Source organism: Octopus bimaculoides, chromosome 24 (assembly GCF_046866305.1).
Source record: "Octopus bimaculoides isolate indiv1 chromosome 24, ASM4686630v1, whole genome shotgun sequence".
NCBI lineage: Eukaryota > Metazoa > Mollusca > Cephalopoda > Octopoda > Octopodidae > Octopus > Octopus bimaculoides.
The window spans coordinates 17590950-17610979 of record NC_142951.1 but is presented as its reverse complement, the minus strand read 5'-3'; the positions used below and the strand labels follow the sequence as shown (position 1 = coordinate 17610979).

The window sequence follows — 20030 nt, the reverse complement described above, 5'->3', positions numbered from 1 at the left end:
CGAATGTTCCGAATCCTCTCCTCACCCCGCCTTTCGCGGGAGCGCGTTTTTTTTTTTTTTCATATTTTTCAGAGCAAGTCGTTTTACATCTATTACACTATTTTTCTTTTGTTTCTTGGCTCCGGTGAGGCGTCTCGGAACATTCAGGATGCGAATGTTCTGAGGCCTTTCCCCACCCCACCCCCGTTCGCGAGCGCGCGTTTTTTTTCATATTCGTTCGCAGCAAGTTGTTTTACACCATTTAGATTTTTTTTTTTTTTTTTATTTCCCACCGGGTCAAACCCTTTAGTTTGACCAAAATATTTTCTTTTCTTTTACCTATAAGGCAGGCTTCTCACGTGGTTTTTTAGTGCGAAGTACAGAACAGATTAGCCAGAATCGGTCTGAAAGTAGGGGAAGTGAAAAAGAAAATCATAAATTTTCAAAAATTTGTTCATAAAATGATGCCCGCCCCCCCACATCATCATTTCGAAGGCCGCGGTGAAAAAGTAATTGAAAAAAATCGCTGTGAAAACGGAGAAAATTCAACTTATGTGGGTGTCCTGATCCGAAACTCCGCCCCCAATACCATTCCGCCTCACCATCACTACTGCAACCACGACTACTCAGTTCCCAGAATGAGGCTTGTCACGCACTAAGATGTCTGAAAATAAATGTGAAAGCAGTTCTTGGAGCCAAAAGCTTCCCATAGATATAGCACGAAGGGGTCCTGTACCACCTGCTAAACAGTGCATGCACGTCAAATATTACTGGTGAGATAAATATATTAATATGTGTGTGTTTATAGGGAAATTTATAAATGTTTCTGTAATTGATTTATGTATTAGCGTACGGTTATTTTTTTGCTTATTTTAAAGAGAGAAAACTGTAGTTGTTTACAGATATTCTTGCATATATATATATATATATACATACATATATATATATATGTATATATATATATATATATATATTATTATTATTATTAGTTTATCATACTCCCGGTTTGAAAGGTCTGCCCGGTGTTCCGTCCGGTTAGAAAATTTGTCCCATTACACTGAAATACCTCGGTTATGGTTCAACCTCACTCTGCACAACTTAGATGCAAACTAACGAACATTGTCTCTAGCTGGTAAGTGGTGTACCTACGTCGTAATAGCACTCTTAAGTTACAAGTGGGTAGGTATTCTAGTTTGAGGACATTTTGCTTCAGGGATTAAAAATGATTTATTCCCGGTGTTCATAATATTACATAATTAAAAGTTTATAGATTTCCTGTCGTATTTCTTACAGATAATGAATTGGTATTTAAGCATCTCGTTCTCCGAAATTCAAAATCCAATTTAGGCATTGTTTCCTTAATACCCTAAAAAGATAAACATTGTACATAAAGAAAATTAAGTAGCACAAGTTGTTCATAGAAGACAGCACCTATACCTGCGATAATTATACCCTGAAGGTTGTCCCGAAAAAAAATTACGTTCTGGATTACAAAAAGAAACATCACCTCCAACACATATATGCGTACACATAGTTCATTCATACTGTTTTGTTAGAAAATGTCTAAATTTTATAACAAGTGGGCAGAAAAAGGGAGATCAGCAAGACAAGTTTTAGTCACGTTATGTGTGAAAGGAAATACGGATTTTCGGCGTTTAAAGTGTGTGTGTGTGTATCTTGTTTCAGTCATTAGACTGCGGCCATGCTGGGGCACCGTCTTGGAGAAATTTTTAGTTGAATGAATCGACCCCAGTACTTGTGTTTTTTAGCCTGGTACTTAATCTATTCATCCCTTTTACAAAACCGCTAAGTTACAGAGATGTAAACACATCACTACCGGTTGTCAAGTGGTGGTGGGGACACATACACGTCGATATATATATATATATATATATATATATGTACAATGGACTTCAGTTTTTATCTACCAAATCAACTCACAAAGCTTGATTGTGCCCCCGCCCCTGTATATATACACACACAAATATATATATATATATATATACTATAGAGTATATATATATATATATTTGTGTGTGTGTATATATATAGGGGGGGGGGGGCACAATGAAGAGTTTTTACTACATATTTAACTTTGAGACTAAACATATCTTTTTACAAATGTTTACTACCTTACAAAAACTATATCAGCTAAGGAATTGGCCTTCCTAAAATGCATTAAAAACATAACAATCTGAACACTATTTCAGAGAATAATGTTTTCTTTGAGCATATAAAAGACAAATTTGGCTGGAGCAAAATGAATAAGACAAAATAAATTAAATTTGTTACTTCAGTTCTCCCTCATACGCATCAATATCCATCCCAGAAAGATCAGAAATGTAAATATATATATATATATATATATAGGTCAAATGAAAGAGGATCATAGAAAAATGGCACATGATATGAAATTAATGAAACTTGACTAAATAAAAAAAAGGAACTCAACATGAAACACTCTGTAAAGCTTCATCATGATCTACTGGAGTGTTTCTCTTTGTGATATATTTACTCACTGTACAGTTAAAGAGAAGAAATTATTGAAATTAGGCATTACATTTTAGACATCATTTTTTTGAAACTGAAAAATTATCAAATTAGACATTATGGGCAAAAAAATTGGCTTGGAATCCAACAAAGAAAAGAATATTGATTGCTTAACAAAAATTATCCAAATATTTTATTAGCAACATCATCATCATCATCGTTTAACGTCCGCTTTCCATGCTAGCATGGGTTGGACGATTTGACTGAGGACTGGTGAACCAGATGGCTACACCAGGCTCCAATCTGATCTGGCAGAGTTTCTACAGCTGGATGCTCTTCCTAACGCCAACCACTCCAAGAGTGTAGTGGGTGCTTTTGCGTGCCACTGGCACGAGGGCCAGTCACACGGTACTGGCAACGGCCACGCTCAAAAAGGTGTTTTTTACATTCCACCTGCACGGGAGCCAGTCCAGCGGCACTGGCAATGACCTTGCTCGAATGATTTTCTAACGTGCCACCAGCACAAGTGCTAGAAGGCAACACTGATAACGATTACACTCAAATGGTGCTATTTACAGGCCACTAGCACAGAAGCCAGACAGCTGCTCTGGTAATGGACACACTCGGACAGTGCTGTTAGTGCTCCGCTGGCGCAGGTGCCAGTCATTGAGTCCATTACAATTGGGTCAAAGTTGAGGAAAAATTTCTTGAAAATAAAGTACCATTCACCTGACTCCCTCAACTTCAACAACTATGCTGACCAATTTTTACTCTTAAATATAATGTAACAATACAAAAAAATAATGATGCAATACTTGCAATATAACAATTTTGAACAGGCAGGGAGAAAATAATGAGAAATCAGAAATTACTCATTTTATCTTGGTTACTAATTTTGCTCCCCACTTTATATATATATATATATATCCCAGGTGTAGCTGTGTAGTAAGAAGCTTGCTTCCCTACCAACATGGTTCTGGGTTCATTCTCACTGCATGACACCTTGGGCAATTGCCTTCTACTATAGCCTTGGGCTAACCAAAACCTTATGAGTGGATTTGATAGAAGGAAACTGAAAGAAGCCTGTATATATACATGTAGTCTTATATAGGGTGGGGGCATAGAGATCTCCCACATTTTGAATGGATATAAAAAAAGAACACATCTATCTAGGAAAAAACTGATTATATTTCTAAAATGTACATAAAAAATAATTTTGCTTTAATGGGTTTTAAAAATTATATCAGATAAAATGGCGGCTGTTGTTGGCAATATATTGATGGAGTCATTCCTGGAAGTTCTCCCTGACTCCCTGTGTCATCTTGGGTAGAATTGTGCTGATTTCCTCTCTGATCCTTTCCTTTAAATCCTCAAGAGTTCAAGGGCGATGTTGGAAAATTTTTCATTTAGGTATCTCCAATGGAAAAGGTCATAAGGGCTTAATTAAACCTATCAGGTCATCCCATAAGGTCTATCCAATTTTACCTTTTTTTAAATTGAATGAAATTTAATGGTATTTTAGAATGTCTAATGGAATTAAAAATTATTTTTATGCATTTGTGTACATTTAAACAAATTAAATATTTTACGGAAAAATAGAATTAAAATTTCTTTGATCAAAACCCTTTCTAACATGGAAGTATCCAAAGAGCATTTAAGGCACATAATGCTTTAAGAGTACAAAAAAGGAAACTCTGCAGCTGAAGTGACTCGAAACATACACTCAGTTTATGAGAAAGAATGCTTGAATGAAAGAACTTGCAGAAGGTGGTTTGCAAAATTCAAAAGATGAAGATCAAACAGGATGTCCAGTTGAGTTTAATGATAAGCTCCTTGAGGCATTACTTGAAGAAAATCCTGCATTATCAGTTGAAGAATTGACAATAAAGCTTAGTGCAAACTGTTCATCGTCATCTTCAACAACTTGGAAAATGGGTGCCTCATGAATTGTCCGAAAGCAACTGCAAATCCCGAGTTGACATCTGCTCTTCTCTCCATTCTCGTGAACTCATTTCACTCTTTTTGGATAGGCTTGTGACGTAAAATGGATCTTCTATCAAAATGTTAAATGCCGTAAACAGTGGCTTGGTAAAAGGGAAAAAGCTCAACCACAACCAAGAAGGGAACTTCATGGGAAAAAGGTTCTTCTCTCTATCTGGTGGGATTGTAAAGGAGTAATTCACTTTGAATTGTTACCACTTAATGCAACAATCAATGCTCAAGTCAACTGTCGGCAATTAGAGCGTTTGAACTAAGCTTTGAAGAAAAAAAGAGAGTGATGTTTCATCAGGACAATGCACAACCTTACACTGCAAAGGTCACATCACAGAAGATCAAAGAGCTTGGTTGGGAAAAAATTCCTCATCCAATTTATTCTCCCGACCCTGCTCCTTCAGACTACCATTTGTTTCTTATTTCTTTATTGCTCACAAGGGGCTAAACATAGAGGGGACAAAGGGATTAAGTCAATTACATCGACCCCAGTGCATAACTGGTACTTAATTTATCGACCCCGAAAGGATGAAAGGCAAAGTCAACCTTGGCGGAATTTGAACTCAGAACGTAATGGCAAATGAAATACTGCTAAGCATTTTACCCAGCATGCTAACGTTTCTGCCAGCTCGCCGCCTTGATTCGTAGTTTACAGAATTATTTGGGGGACATAACTTTTGCAAGCCAGGAGGAGGTCGAAACTGACATTTCAGAGTTCTTCGCTTTGAAACCAGAAGAGTTTTACATTGATGGGATTAAAAAGCTTGTAAATAGATGGAAGGAAGTCATAGATAATCAGGGAAAGTACATTGATGATTAAATTTCAATTATATATAACATTTGATCACTTGTTTTCTTTATTCAAAATTCGGACAGAATTTATGGGTTGACCTGATAGTATCCTTGCCAGTCACCCAATATCTTCCCTTAAAGAGATCAAACACCCAGGAAACATTTCCCTCAACACTCCGAGTGAACATCATGCTGTGTGAGCTGTGGCCCATCCTGTTGAAACCACATATGTTCAGTGTCCAAATTGTCCAGTTTGGGGTGCAGAGAGGCCTTCAACATTTCAACATACCAGCTGGAGGTAACAGTTACTGTTGTACCACCTTCAAGAAAGTACGGGTCAATCACACCAAAGTCAGCAACTGCAAACAGTTATGTGATGAGAGTGAAGTGGTCTTTGGTGGAGTTCATGAGGATTATTGTTCAGCCCAATAGCAAAAATTCTGCTTGTTTACAGCTCCATTGATATGGAAGTGATCCTCAGTACTCAGAAGAACAGTTGCAGTGAGAACTTGTGCAAGAATATTCGCATATACGGCTCAGCAGTTATTATGATGTTGTTTCAAATGGGTATGCAGAATCCTCCTTAAACTCCAATTTGATATCCCTAGTGCTGCACTATACTTTTGAGTGAAACACTTTGAAGATTGCTGAATGGGTGCTCTTACTGCTACCATACAATCTGGAGTACTAATGGTCCTCGGGAACAACTCCATCAATGTATTGCCAACAACCACTATTTGTCTGATATACTTTTTAAATCCCATTAAAACAAAACTATCTTTTATGTATTTTTTAGAAATATAATCAGTTTTTTCCCTAGATAGTTGTGTTCTTTATATCCTTCAAAATGTGGGAGATCTTCATGCCCCATCCTGTATATATGTCTGTTTGTCCCCCTCCACTGCCTGACAACTGGTGTTGGTGTGTTTATGTCCTCATCATGTACTGGTTCGGCAAAAGAGGCTGATAGAATAAGTACCAGGTTTAAAAAAATAAACAAATACTGGGATTGATTCATTCATCTAAAAATTCTTCAAGGTGGTACTTCAGCATGGCCACAGCCTAATGACTAAAAAGAAAAGATAAAAGATGTATGTTTGTGTATGTATGCTTGTATATATATATATATATATATATATATATATATATATATATATATATGTTTCATTGAAGAAAGACGTGCTTTTTCGTTCTCCTGAAACAACCCAAAAGAGATTGCATAAATCGACGATAAAATCAGCTAAAACTGACAAAAACGTAGAACTTGTTATATAACAACGGTCTACTTACTAAAAGTTGAATATATTACATTAAAGTCGGCAACACAAGCTAGAGTTATCGTCAAAAAACCACATGGTTACAAGGGATTGCCTAAATCGACGAAAAAAATGTGCTAAAACTGACAAAAACGTAGTACTTGTTACTTCATAACAGTCTACCATAATATATTGATTAAAAAAAAAAAACCTAATATATTACACTAAAAGTTTAATATAGTACATTTTCGTTTTTTGTTACCTGCTCCCACTCTCTCTTTCATAACTACTGCTTCCTCTCCCTCCTTTTATCTCTTTACACCTACCTCTCTCCCTCGCTTTCATATAGTCCTTTTTTCTCAGTTCTCTTTCCTTTCCATCTCACATCTTCCTCTCCTCCTGTCACCTCACCCTCTCCTTCATATACTTCTCATTTTCCCCCTCTTCTCACTCTGTTTCTCCCTTTCTCTCACATCCTTAATCCATTCCTGTCTCTCCCTCACTCTGTCACTTTTTCTCTTCCCATCCTCTCCCTCCCTCTGTCTCTCTTTCTCTTCCCCTCCTCTCCCTCCCTCTGTCTCTCTTTCTCTTCCCCTCCTCTCCTTCACTCTGTCTCTCTTTCTCTTCCCCTCCTCTCCTCACTCTGTCTCTCTTTCTGTCCCCTTCCTCTACCTCCTTCTGTCTCTTTAACACCCCACACCCCTCTCTTCCTCATATCACCCCCTCTCTTCCTCATATCACCTCTCTCTTTCCTTCATATCTCCCTCTCTCTTTCCTTCATATCTCCTCTCTTTCCCTATTCCCCCCTCTGTGTTTCTTCTTTTCTACCGCCCGCTATCTTTCACTTCCTCTCTATCCTCTACTGCTCTTCTAGGCTTAAAAAACAAAGTTGGCACTAAAGTGGGAGAAGAAAGAAGTAAATCTTCTGTTGCGAGCATGGATGATTGCTAGTGGCGATCTGCCAAACAACATCATCACTGCTGCACTGAAAAACAATGGCTTTCACAGAACCACTGATCAGATAGAGCAGAAGAAGAATGAATTCTTTCAATCCTATACACTCATCAGACCACACATTGACACCCTGGATGTCATAATCGAAAACTATTGTGGAAAGGCTGATAAGGATGGAGAAGATGAAAAGGAAGCAACACCTGGAAGTCTCTTTGATCCAGTGGTTCCTCAAAAGAATGGATCACCCACCCCTGTGAACAACCAGGCAGAAAAGGATAGTGGAGCCAAGGAAGCAGCAACTAGAAGCCCCTCTGTGCCAGTGGTCCTACAAAGTAAAGGAGCCCTCACCCAATTGAACAACCAGAGGAAAAAAGTTCCCACCACAAGAAAAGGAAGAACGGAACACAAACACAAGCATAAAGATGGAAAGGAAGGAAAAGGCAAAAATGAAACAACCAAAACCAAAACCCCAACCCATCAAACAAAAAACAGAAAACCCCAAGGAGGATCCAATGCCATCCAAAAGCCTACAAGAAAGAAGAAATTTGGAAGGCACTCAAGAACCTGCAAGGCAAATGTTGGCATGGAGAAGATGGCAAAAACTGCCGGTTTGCCCACCCGACACCCTGCCAAAACTACAAAGGCCTTAAGGAGAAAAACTTCCCTGAGGAAAGACAACAAATGTCTCCAAGGAAAAAATTCACCGAAGAAGTGCGCTCTTCAGAGATTATGCACAACGCAGTGGCACAAAAGATTGTGCAGCAGTTGACCTGGCTACACCAAGTACAAACAAGGAACCTTGCCTACCACTGCGCAAGACCACCACAATCAACAGACATGGGATGGCCTCCCCTAACACCTGCACAGTCATCGCGCCAATATTTTTACTAAATATTGGGGGCCTGTTGTGTTATAATAAAAGCAAAATTTCTTTCCTGAGAAACCTTGCTGCATGCAATCAAGTCCTATGGATAGCACTCATGGAAACTCACCTCAGCCCTGATATAGAGGATGCAGAAGTACATGTACCAAATATGTCATACTGCAAACAGACAGAAGGGAAAGGAGTCATGGTGGAGTTGCTGTATACATCCATGACGACCTCACACCCCAGGTCTTACTGTCATACTCAAATTTAGTATGTGACACTCTAATTGTATACATAAGACAACATAATATAGTCATATGCAATACATATTGCCCACCGGATGCTCCAAACCACATAGGCAAATTTGAAGATTGCCTCAGAAGAATTAAAGAAATCCTCATGAAACTGGAACACCACGTGACCATATTTCTTATGGGTGATTTCAACTTCCCCAACGTCAAATGGCCTGAAGATCTCATACTCTCAGGAATGACTCTTCGCAAGCAAGCACAGGTGGAGTCCCTGCTCAACCTCACCAATGCCCTATTCATGGAGCAAGCTGTTCTCAGACCAACTAGAGTGAATGACATTCTGGATCTCTGCTTCACAAACAATATGGACATCATTCATGATGTGAAAGTGACGCCAACATTAGTCTCGGATCACAACATAATAGAGCTGTCTATGTTTGGGCTGAAAGAAACCAGAGACATACAACCTAAAGGAAGCACCCAAAATCTCTCCAATCTGAACTTCCACAAAGCAGACTGGAAATCGATCCAGAAAGAGATCCTCAGAGAGGATTGGTCAAAATGTCTCTCCACACTAGACATTGACATGAAACTAGAATGTTTCATGTCTATTGTGCAAGCCATATGCCAGAAATATGTCCCAGAGCACAAGGCCAAAACAAATAGAACAAGATTCCAAGGGAGAGGAAGATCCTCATGAGACGACGAATGAAGGTTGCAAATTGACTCAACCAGCATCCCAAAAGTAGCGAAAGGTCCCACCTAAAAATGACACTGATGGAGATTGAAAAAAGGCTGCAACAATCCTGTGTGAGAGAGAGAGCAGACAAAGAAGCCTGGGTTATAAAAAACATTAAGTCAAACCCAAAGACCTTGCATTACGCGAAAGAAACATCCTCTGTATGCTTTGAAAAGGAGGGTTCCCTCACAGACAGTCCATCTAGGATCAGTGAGGTACTGAATGACCAATTCAAAAGTGTCTTTACCACCCTGTTGGAACACAGACAAGTGAATGAACCAGTGGACTTCTTTGCTGCTTCACCTATAACCAGAGTGGCAGTTACGATGGAATACATCAACATTAGCAAAGAAGATGTACTACTAGCTATAGATGAAGTGGACACAAATTCAACTGCTGGTCCTGATGGTTTCGCAGCAATCCTCCTCAAATCGTGTAAGCATGCCCTCGCAAAACCCCTCCAGATTCTCTTCCAGAGCTTTCTTGCAAATGGCAGGTTGACAAGCAAGCTGAAGGAGGGAATAATATGCCCAATCCATAAAGAGGGAAGCAGAGCAGATACCAAAAACTATAGGCCTATCTCTCTGACTTCACACATCAGCAAAGTCATGGAACGGATAGTCAGAGGAAAACTAATTGCATTCCTTGAAGAAAATAACATGCTGAGTGATACCCAGAATCTCTTTTGACCAGGTAAGAGCTGCCTGACCAAGCTCTTACAACATTATGACTGGGTGTTGAGGCAGTTACTCAACAACTCAAATGTGGACGTAATATACCTTGATTTTGGAAAAGCTTTTGACAAAGTGGATCATGGTATGATATGCCACAAACTGCGTGATCTTGGTATAGCTGGAAAACTTGGAGAGTGGTTACATGACTTTCTGAAAGATAGAAGTCACGCAGTAGTGGCTAATGGAGCCACCTCTATGAAAACACAAATAGTGAGCGATGTTCCACTGGGCACTGTCTTGAGATCACTGCTTTTTATAGTGGCCCTCAAGTGCCCGGATAGCCACCCTTGCAAACTACGCAGATGATACGAAAGTCTCGCAGAAAACCCAGTGATGTTGTACATCTGCAGCAGGAGTTGGACTCAATTTACAGATGGGCTGAGGATAATAATGTGCAGTTTAATGCTGAAAAATTCCAAGTCCTGTGCTACCAGCATCTGAAACTGAATATGAAACTTCCGCAGGGAATTTCAATCCCAGAGCCTAAATCAGTGAGGTACCTGGGTATCGACATAAGTGATGATACCTCTTTCCAAGTGCACATTACCAGGATGGCGACAAAGTGCAGACGACTGGCTGGATGGATCCTGAGAACATTCAGAACCAGAGATAAGGAAACCGTGATGGTCCTCAGCCGCCTGGATTACTGCTCACAGCTATGGTCACCCACCAGTGTGAAATTAACAGCAGACCTTGAAGCAATCCAGAGAAGATTCACAAAGAAGATCGTCTCTTTGCAACTGCTTAGCTACTGGGAAAGGCTAAAACAGCTAAGACTCTACTCCCTGGAGAGAAGGTGGGAAAGGTATGCAGTAAGATACATATGGAAAATCCTGGAAGGAATTGTGCCAAATTTTGATATTAAAAGCTACACCAATGCCAGAATGGGACGATACTGCATAGTGCCAAAGATCCCAGCAACACCATCGCACTTCAGGACCAGTTACTGCAACAGCCTGGTTTCAGGGGCCCACAGCTTTTTAATATTCTCCCAAAGAGCCTGAGGAACCTGCACAAAGTAGATGTAGGCGTTTTTAAATCAAAGCTGAACCTCTTCCTGTCGAGAGTCCCAGATGAACCTACCTCATGGCAAGAGTTGCAAATGAGAGTAGCTACATCAAACTCCAATCTTCACCAAGTGCCACATATTGGACGAGGCTCTGAGTAATAACAGTGTAGCAAAACGGCGGTGCATCAGTATGGCCGCAACTCTGAGCTGAAACTAGAGGGAAAAAAATATATACATATATATACATACTGTAAATCCTCGAGTATAGTCTGCCCTTGAGTATAATACTCAGGGGATTTTTAGCGGGCTGTACCTTTGAAAAACCTAAACCTTGTGTATAATACGCACCCCTTCTCTAACTTGAGTCAAGGAGGTCTATATAACGTCCTTGGTTTGTAAACATATATACGGTAACGTTCTTTATTATTATTGTCTATATAACATAATGCAAACATGTATCTTTTTTGTGCACTTTGTTTGCAGAAAATAAAGAAATAACAGTAATAACGTCAGTGAAAAATAAATATTAAGTAAATTGCCTTTACATATTTATCACTATCAGTTGCAAAAGCAAAAACATTTATTCAAATTCTTCAAATTAAACGTCACTTTCAGCATCAAATAACTGTTCCATTTGTGCGTCCGTAAACATGTCAGCATCATTGTAGTGTAAATCTCCGTCATCGTCAGATTCATAGTCATCACCAGAAGATTCACTTTCATTTATTGCATCTTTCCATACAACATCATCCTGAGTACCATCCAGTGCAGACAATATACAACACTTTTATTTTAATAAATGTTGCTTACTGCAAGCTATGGATGATTCTTTTATGACTTCATTGCTTTCAGGCTTAGCTTAAGGTATTTTCACGCCCGACATCACAAAATGCGTCTGAATAGAGACTCGGACATTGCTTAGAAAATATTTTTCATTTTTAACCTCGTATATAGTACGCACTAGGGATTTTGACCTTTAAATTTTGGGGGAAAAATGCGGATTATACTCGAGGATTTATGGTATACATATTTACATATATATATATATATATATATATATATATATATATATATATACATATACATATATACACACATATATATATATATATTTCGTGTGCAAGATTCTTGATGTGGATACGTGTGTTGAATGAAATACAATTAAACCTTGGGAGAGGCATTATGCCGGTAATAAACACACGCACTGGTTCAGTCCTTTATTAATTTATATAGTTTTTTGTTAAATTATTTCATTGCACTCTTGCAATCTCTTCAGTAACTTGTCTCTCCACTTCCATTTATTTTGACTATATGATCTAGCGTTGTTTTGGCGTTGTTTTGAAACTGTTTGGTATGTGTTCGTGCTTATATGTAAGTATGTGCGTCCATATGTGTGTTTGTAACAATTTCGTTTATATCAGATCAGATAGAGACTTTTTTAATTAATTTATTTACGTTCATATTCTGCATCATATGTGTGAACAACACATGCAACCATGGGCAATTGTAAGGCCCTCATCTACGTGTATTTGGTGTTTAAAATTGGTTGCGTTTCAGTTATGAGGACTGACTCCTGTATTTGTCGCAACGATGCGTCACCGGGGTGTCTAGACAGGATTTCTATGCTAATTCTGTCCAGTACACCACCATGTTGTTCTTTGGCATGCTGGTAGAGCACCGAGGTTTGTTTTTGATTATTATAGTCCCTCCAATGTTCGTTTACACGCTCAGCCAAACTTCTTGCCGTTTCACCTATGTATGTCGTGTTTCTGTTTTTACACTCACCATCCATACAGTTTATTTTGTAGACTACATTTCTGGCTTTGCAGTTGGCACCAAACAGTTTCGAAACAACGCCAAAACAACGCTAGATCATATATTCAAAATAAATGGAAGTGGAGAGACAAGTTACTGAAGAGATTGCAAGAGTGCAATGAAATAATTTAACAAAAAACTATATAAATTAATAAAGGACTGAACCAGTGCGTGTGTTTATTACCGGCATAATGCCTCTCCCAAGGTTTAATTGTATATATATATATATATATACTAAAAGGACAATTATAACAATATACAAACACATGACATATAATGTCATATCAGTAATTACAAAAATAACATATAGTGACAGAAAATGGGATTATATCTTACAGCTGTTTCAGTCCAGAGGTGACATGCCTTATTCTATCTTTATCACTCTAGTAGACTGAAGTAATTAAAAGATGAAATAGAGTTACAGGGATGATTCTCTAGGCCTCTTCAGAGATTTTATAAAGTTCATGTCACATGTGTTTGTATATTGTTATTATTGTCCTTTTAGTAAACAAATAAACAAGTAAATTGACATAATGCAATGTCTGCTAGTTGATGAATACCACCTATTAATCCCATCCATATTCTTATTGCTATATAAATTAATAGTAAAATAACTTTTTACCCGCACCCATTTATTGCACTTGGTAATGTAATTGCCATGCAATGAAAAAATACTAGTGTAATAATAATTGGGTATTCTTCCAGCAGTATACTGGATAGATGTTATCCCTTAGTGGGTTGGATTCACAACCCCTAACTTTCTTGGATATATACATATATATATATACATATATATATATATATATATATATATATATATATATATATATATATATATATATATTATTTTGTTTAAAAGAGTTCCAACACTGTCTGTTTTTTATGTTTTATTTATATTCCTGCAGAACCAATGTGGGGTATAGAATATGGAATATACAATATATAATATAATATATAATATAAAATAGAATAAAATAAAATAAAAATGGATGGCACCATGAAAGAAAGTATTGAATGTAGATGAAATATTGAGTGTTCAATATAAAGGATCAAATATATAAATATATAAATATAAATATATAAAGGCGACTCGAGTTTCAGGGCTATTTCCCTTCGTCATGGCCGGTATGACAGACTGTAACAGACTGTAATAAGTTGGCTGGTTTTCTGTCTTTTATACCAATTCCTTTGGACGGCAGCAGTAGGTGTTTGGCTATTTTTAGAATTGATGTCAAATCTATTTTTAGAAATGATGATATTTTAATTTATTGTTTTGTGTGGGTTGTAGGGATAAGATTTTTAAACCCCAGTAGGTGTTTGGCTGTTCTTAGAAATGATGCCAAATCTATTTATAGAAATGATGATATCTGAGAGATTTTTTGTGTTTTGGTTACAGGGATAAGATTTTTAAACCCCAAGTAAGATGGATTTAATCATTGTTTGTTAAGAGTGGGTTTGAATTTCTTAATAAAGTCCTTTTCTTTGCATTTTCTTTCAATTTCATTCCGGTTGTAAAGTTTATGGAATGGAAATATAATAAAAGTTTGATGACCACATGTTGCTAGATGGTTACTCAGTGGTATTTGGCGGACTTCTGGGTTTTTAATCTGTTGTCGATGTACCCGTGAGCGTTCCGATAGTGCATTACCTGTCTGGCCAACGTACAATTCTTCACAATTAGGGCATTTGATGCAGTAGATTAGATTTCTACTTTTGCAGTTCATGTTCGCATTGGTGAATATTTTCCGTTTTTGTGTTCATATATGGGCCGGCATGGATTGATCGGCATGTGCCGCATCGGCTATCATTGCATTTGGATACAGTGAATGTTTGATTTTTGTTGCTGAGGTCAAACCTTGCCTTTGTTAATAGTTTTTTCAAGTTTTTAGGTTGTTTCTTACTGAGAGTTATATTTTGATCTGTAATGATATTTCTCAATTCCTTACTTTGTGCAAGGATCGGTAAGTTCGCTTTGGCGATATTAAAGATGTTCTGGTGGCATGGATTTTGTGTCACTATAAATGGAATGATCTTTTCCTGTTTGTCTTTTCTTTGCGGTGTCCTCAGTTGTTGTATGGGTATTTTCGAAGCTCGTTGAATACCATTTTCTATGAGTCGTGATGGGTATTTTTGCTTCAGCAGAAATTCTTTCAGTTCCATCAGGCGTTGATTTCTGGTCTCTATATCTTCTACAATAGTGTATATTCTCCTGGCTAGGCAGTATGGTATGTTGCGTTTTGTATGGGGTGGATGGCACGATTTAAAGTTCAAGTATTGGTGTGTGTCTGTGTGTTTGTAATATATATCTGTGGTAATGGCGGTGTTCTTTTTAATTACCATTATATCTAGAAATGGTAATTTGCTACTGTTCATCTCCTTTGTAAATTGGATGGATGGGTGTAGGTTGTTCAGGAGGGTGTTAAATTCTTCCACAATGCTTTGAGGTTTGGTCCAGATTATGAAGCAATCGTCCAGGTATCTCTTCCATGCTTTTTCTATAAGCTTCCTAAATTCGGTGTTATATCTCTCCTCTATTTCCTGGTAGTGTTTTTGTTCCAAGTAACCCATCACCGAATTCGCATAAACGGGGGCAAACCTCGTCCCCATAGCCGTGCCTTTAATTTGGATATAGTTCTTACCATTGAAGAAGAACGTATTATTTTCCAGGATAAGTCTCACTGATTCTAGTATAAATGTCACCGTGTACCTGTTGGGAATTGCTTCTCTGTGTTTGTTTACCCAGTATTCAACCGCCTTTATTCCTAAATCATGTGGGATATTTGTGTATAGGCTTACTACATCGAAGCTCAGTAGGATTGAATTTGTTTCAGTGGTTTTGGGAAGATGGGATAAAAAGTCGATGTCATCCCAAATGAAACTGGGTATGTATGTACAAAGTGGCTTCAAAAGAATGTCGAAATTGCTTAGACGGTGAGTAGGGCATACTGGGCCAGCTATAATTGGTCTAAGTTTTAAATCTTTTGGATGTAGCACTTTTATGTATTCACTTCCTTGTTCCTTTACTCCCTGTTGAATATTTTCTGACTTATGTATTTTGGGTAAGCCGTAAAAGTTACTGGGTTTTGGTTCGAAGTTGGTGATGTAGTCTCTTTCATTGTCAGTGAGTGAGTTGTAGTGTTTAGAAACTAGGTGGTTGATCTTCTTCATGATGTGGTGGCCTATGTTCGAGGGTATTTCACAATAGAAGGTTGTGTCATTTAGTTGTTCCTCAACTAAATCCTTGTAGTATTCCACATCCATGATGACGATTGCACCCCCCTTTATCTGCTTGTTTAATTATTATTGTTTCATCGTTTTGTATGCGTTTAAGTGCAGATATCTCTGATTTGTTAATGTTCGGCCTAATTTTGGTATTTTGTTTTAGGGGGAAGTTTGATAGGGTGTCAATATATTGGTCCAGGTAGATATTTCTGCCTTTTGGTGGGGTGAAATTTGATTTATTCCTCACTAAAGAATCTTCGGTTTCATTATTATTTTTATTATTAATATTGGTGGTGAAGAATTCGACAAGTCGTAATTTGCGACAGAATTTCTGGATATCTTCCTTTAGTTCATGGTGGTTGACTGTTGGTGTAGGTGTAAATTTCAGGCCTTTTAACAGAAGTTGGGTTTCATCATTGTCAAGATCTCTTCTGGAAAGATTAATTATCTTAGGGTCTATGTGTCCAATTGTTTTGGGTATGTTACTTCTTGGAGTGTTTCTTTCTCCGGTGTTTGTTGTCCTGACATTAAAAAATGAATTTTTTTCTGTTTATGGTTACTATTTTTGTTGGTGTTGATATATATATATATATATATATATACATATATATATATATATATATATATATATATATATATATATATACATACATACATATATATACATATATAACCCATGCTAGCATGGAAGGCGGACGTTAAACGATGATGATAATGATGATGATATATATACACACATACATATATATATACATACATATATATATATACATATACATATAATATAATATAGGATAAATTCTTTATAAGAATTTATCAAGTAGTCAGCGTGAATAAACCTCATAATGAAAAAATAACGAAAAATTTCGTAATGAAAAAATTCATCGTTTCTTCATAGATATATATATTTAATTATATATAAAGGACATTAACTGTGTATTAATGCCTCACGCTATCGAGGGACTAAATAAGTAAAAAAACTACCAAAAATAAGCAACATATTTACCGAAAGCGAGGGAATGCAGCTTTTCAAAATTTATCTCTTAAAAACATTTAACTCAACGGTAGACCACTGGTTTCTCAATCAAATACAGAAAAAAACTGTGAAGTAACCGGTATTCTTTTGTTCATCAGTACACGTATGGTCAAGATATATAAAAATAAACAAGAATCAACCTACCACGATGTAGCCATCACAGCAACAATGACTTTTGTTCACAATTATATATCCCTGAAAGAGATTTGAATTTATCCAGCTGCATCTCGGTAACATGTGCTTATACAGAATAATATTCAGCACTGAATATATTCTAATTATTTATAATATAATATAGGATAAATTCTTTATAAGAATTTATCAAGTAGTCAGTGCTGAATATTATTCTGTATAAGCACATGTTACCGAGATGCAACTGGATAAATTCAAATCTCCTTCAGGGATATATAATTGTGAACAAAAGTCATTGTTGCTGTGATGGCTACATCGTGGTAGGTTGATTCTTGTTTATTTCTATATATCTTGACCATACGTGTACTGATGAACAAAAGAATACAGGTTACTTTACAGTTTTTTTCTGTATTTGATTGAGAAACCAGTGGTCTACCTTTGAGTTAAATGTTTTTAAGAGATAAATTTTGAAAAGCTGCATTCCCTCACTTTCGGTAAATATGTTGCTTATTTTTGGTAGTTTTTTTATTTATTTAGTCCCTCGATAGCGTGAGGCATTAATACACAGTTAATTCCCTTTATATATAATTAAATTACATATACATATATATATATATATATATATATATATTGTTGTTGTTGTTGGTACTCCGTCGCTTACGACGTCGAGGGTTCTACTTGATCCGATCAACGGAACAGCCTGCTCGTGAAATTAACGTGCAAGTAGCTGAGCACTCCACAGACACGTGTACCCTTAATGTAGTTCTCGGGGATATTCAGCGTGACACAGTGTGACAAGGCTGGCCCTTTGAATTACAGGCACAACAGAAACAGGAAGTAAGAGTGAGAGAAAGTTGTGGTGAAAGAGTACAGCAGGGTTCGCCACCATCCCCTGCCGGAGCCTCGTGGAGCTTTTGGTGTTTTTGCTCAATAAACACTCACAAGGCCCGGTCTGGGAATCGAAACCACGATCCTATGACCGCGAGTCCGCTGCCTTAACCACTGGGCCATTGCGCCTCCATATATATATATATCATTTGCCATGATAACCACTACACACATTTTTTTCTCTCCTTGTTTCTTTCTGTGGAAGAGCTTAGGCTCGAAGCATTAAAGACTTTTTCAATTCCCGAACGTTATACTAATGCATCTATTTGTTTTCTACACCACCTGTCTCCATAGAAACCAGGAAACCGGACCCATGAGCCTGGCTAGGCTTTGAAAGGGCGACGTTTATCGTATTATATATACATATATATATATATATGTATCATCATCATCATCATCATCGTTTAACGTCCGCTTTCCATGCTAGTACTGGCGGTACTGGCGACGGCCACGCTCAAAATGGTGTATTTTATGTGCCACCTGCACAGGAGCCAGTCCATCGGCACTGGCAACGATCTCGCTCGAATGTCTTTTCACGTGCTCTGGCACAAGTGTCAGGAAGGCGACGAACGATTTTGCTCGAATGTCTTTTCACGTGCCACTTGCACAAGTGCCAGGAAGGTGACGTTGGTAACGATCACACTCAAATGGTGCTATTTATGTGCCACTAGCACGGAAGCCAGACAGCTGCTCTGGCAACGATCACGCTCGGACGGTGCTCCACTGGTACAGGTGCCATCACAATTTCGCTTTCACTTGCCCCAACAGGTCTTCGCAAGCCAAATTTAGTGTTCCTACAAATTTAGTTACCTCACCATGTCTTCACAAGTGGAGTTTAGTGTCCAATGAAGGAATGTTACGCGTAAGTGGGCTGGCTACATCCCTGGCAGAGGCCTTGGAGTTTGGTCTCACTTGGCTTGCTGGGTCTTCTCACGCACAGCATATTTCCAAAGGTCACGGTCACAAGTCATTGCCTCGGTGAGGCCTAATATTCGGAGGTCGTGCTTCACCACCTCATTTCCAGTAGGGAAGCTAGGCGACAGGTTTATTTAGCCAGAGGGGAAGCAGATAAGAAAAAATTTGCCAATGTTCTGCGCCGTGAGGACCAAAGACTTGAAATATTTCGTGTTGCAAGACAGTGTGTGAGAGAGAATCGTGATGTCGTAGGAGAAAAATGTGTTCACATGGATGATGGCACACTTGCACTAAATGAGGCTGCAAAGAAAGAGGTTTGGAGATGCCACTACGAAAGATTGCTCAATAAAGAGAATGAATGGAAGAAAGACAGTCTGCCGAATGTTGACCCAACAGAGGGACCAGCTATCCGAATTGACAGTACCATGGTACATAAAGCAATTAAGAGTATGAAGACAGGAAAAGCCCCTGGCCCATCAGGAATCACTGCAGAGATGCTCAAAATATCTGGCAGTATCGGCTATAGCCTAGTCACCTGTATTGTTAACCAAGTGATACACGAAGGAGTCATACCCAATGACTGGTGTAGCAGCACCATAGTCAACTGCTACAAAGGTAAAGGTGACGCCCTAGACACAAACAACTACAGAGGTATCAAGTTGTTGGACCAGGTAATGAAGGTCACAGAGAGGGTCATAGCCCAACAAATTAGGAAGAGAATCAGTTTAGATGAGATGCAGTTTGGGTTCTTTCCAGGAAAAAGCACCACTGATGCTATATTTCTGGTAAGACAGCTGCAAGAGAAATACCTAGCCAAAGATAAACCTCTGTACCTGGCTTTCGTTGACATGGAGAAAGCCTTTGACAGGGTTCCCCGCTCCCTTATCTGGTGGTCAATGAGGAAACTAGGGATAGATGAGTGGTTAGTGAGAGCTGTGCAAGCCATGTACAGGGACGC

General features: G+C 38.2%; 1 protein-coding gene across 2 annotated transcripts in view; it reads left to right on the top strand.

Moving 5' to 3' along the window:
- The first annotated feature begins 364 nt into the window (after positions 1-364).
- LOC106884428 (protein N-terminal glutamine amidohydrolase) overlaps positions 365-20030 on the top strand; it is a 53426-nt gene continuing 33760 nt past the window's right edge. Inside the window, exon 1 of one of the 2 annotated variants that reach the window (XM_052976561.2) lies at positions 365-752. In XM_052976561.2, the coding sequence (XP_052832521.2) occupies positions 640-752 (113 nt within the window). In that variant the 5' untranslated portion in view covers positions 365-639. Of the gene's footprint in view, positions 753-991; positions 1112-20030 lie in introns of those variants that run through there. The other variant, XM_089341410.1, reaches the window with a different exon arrangement.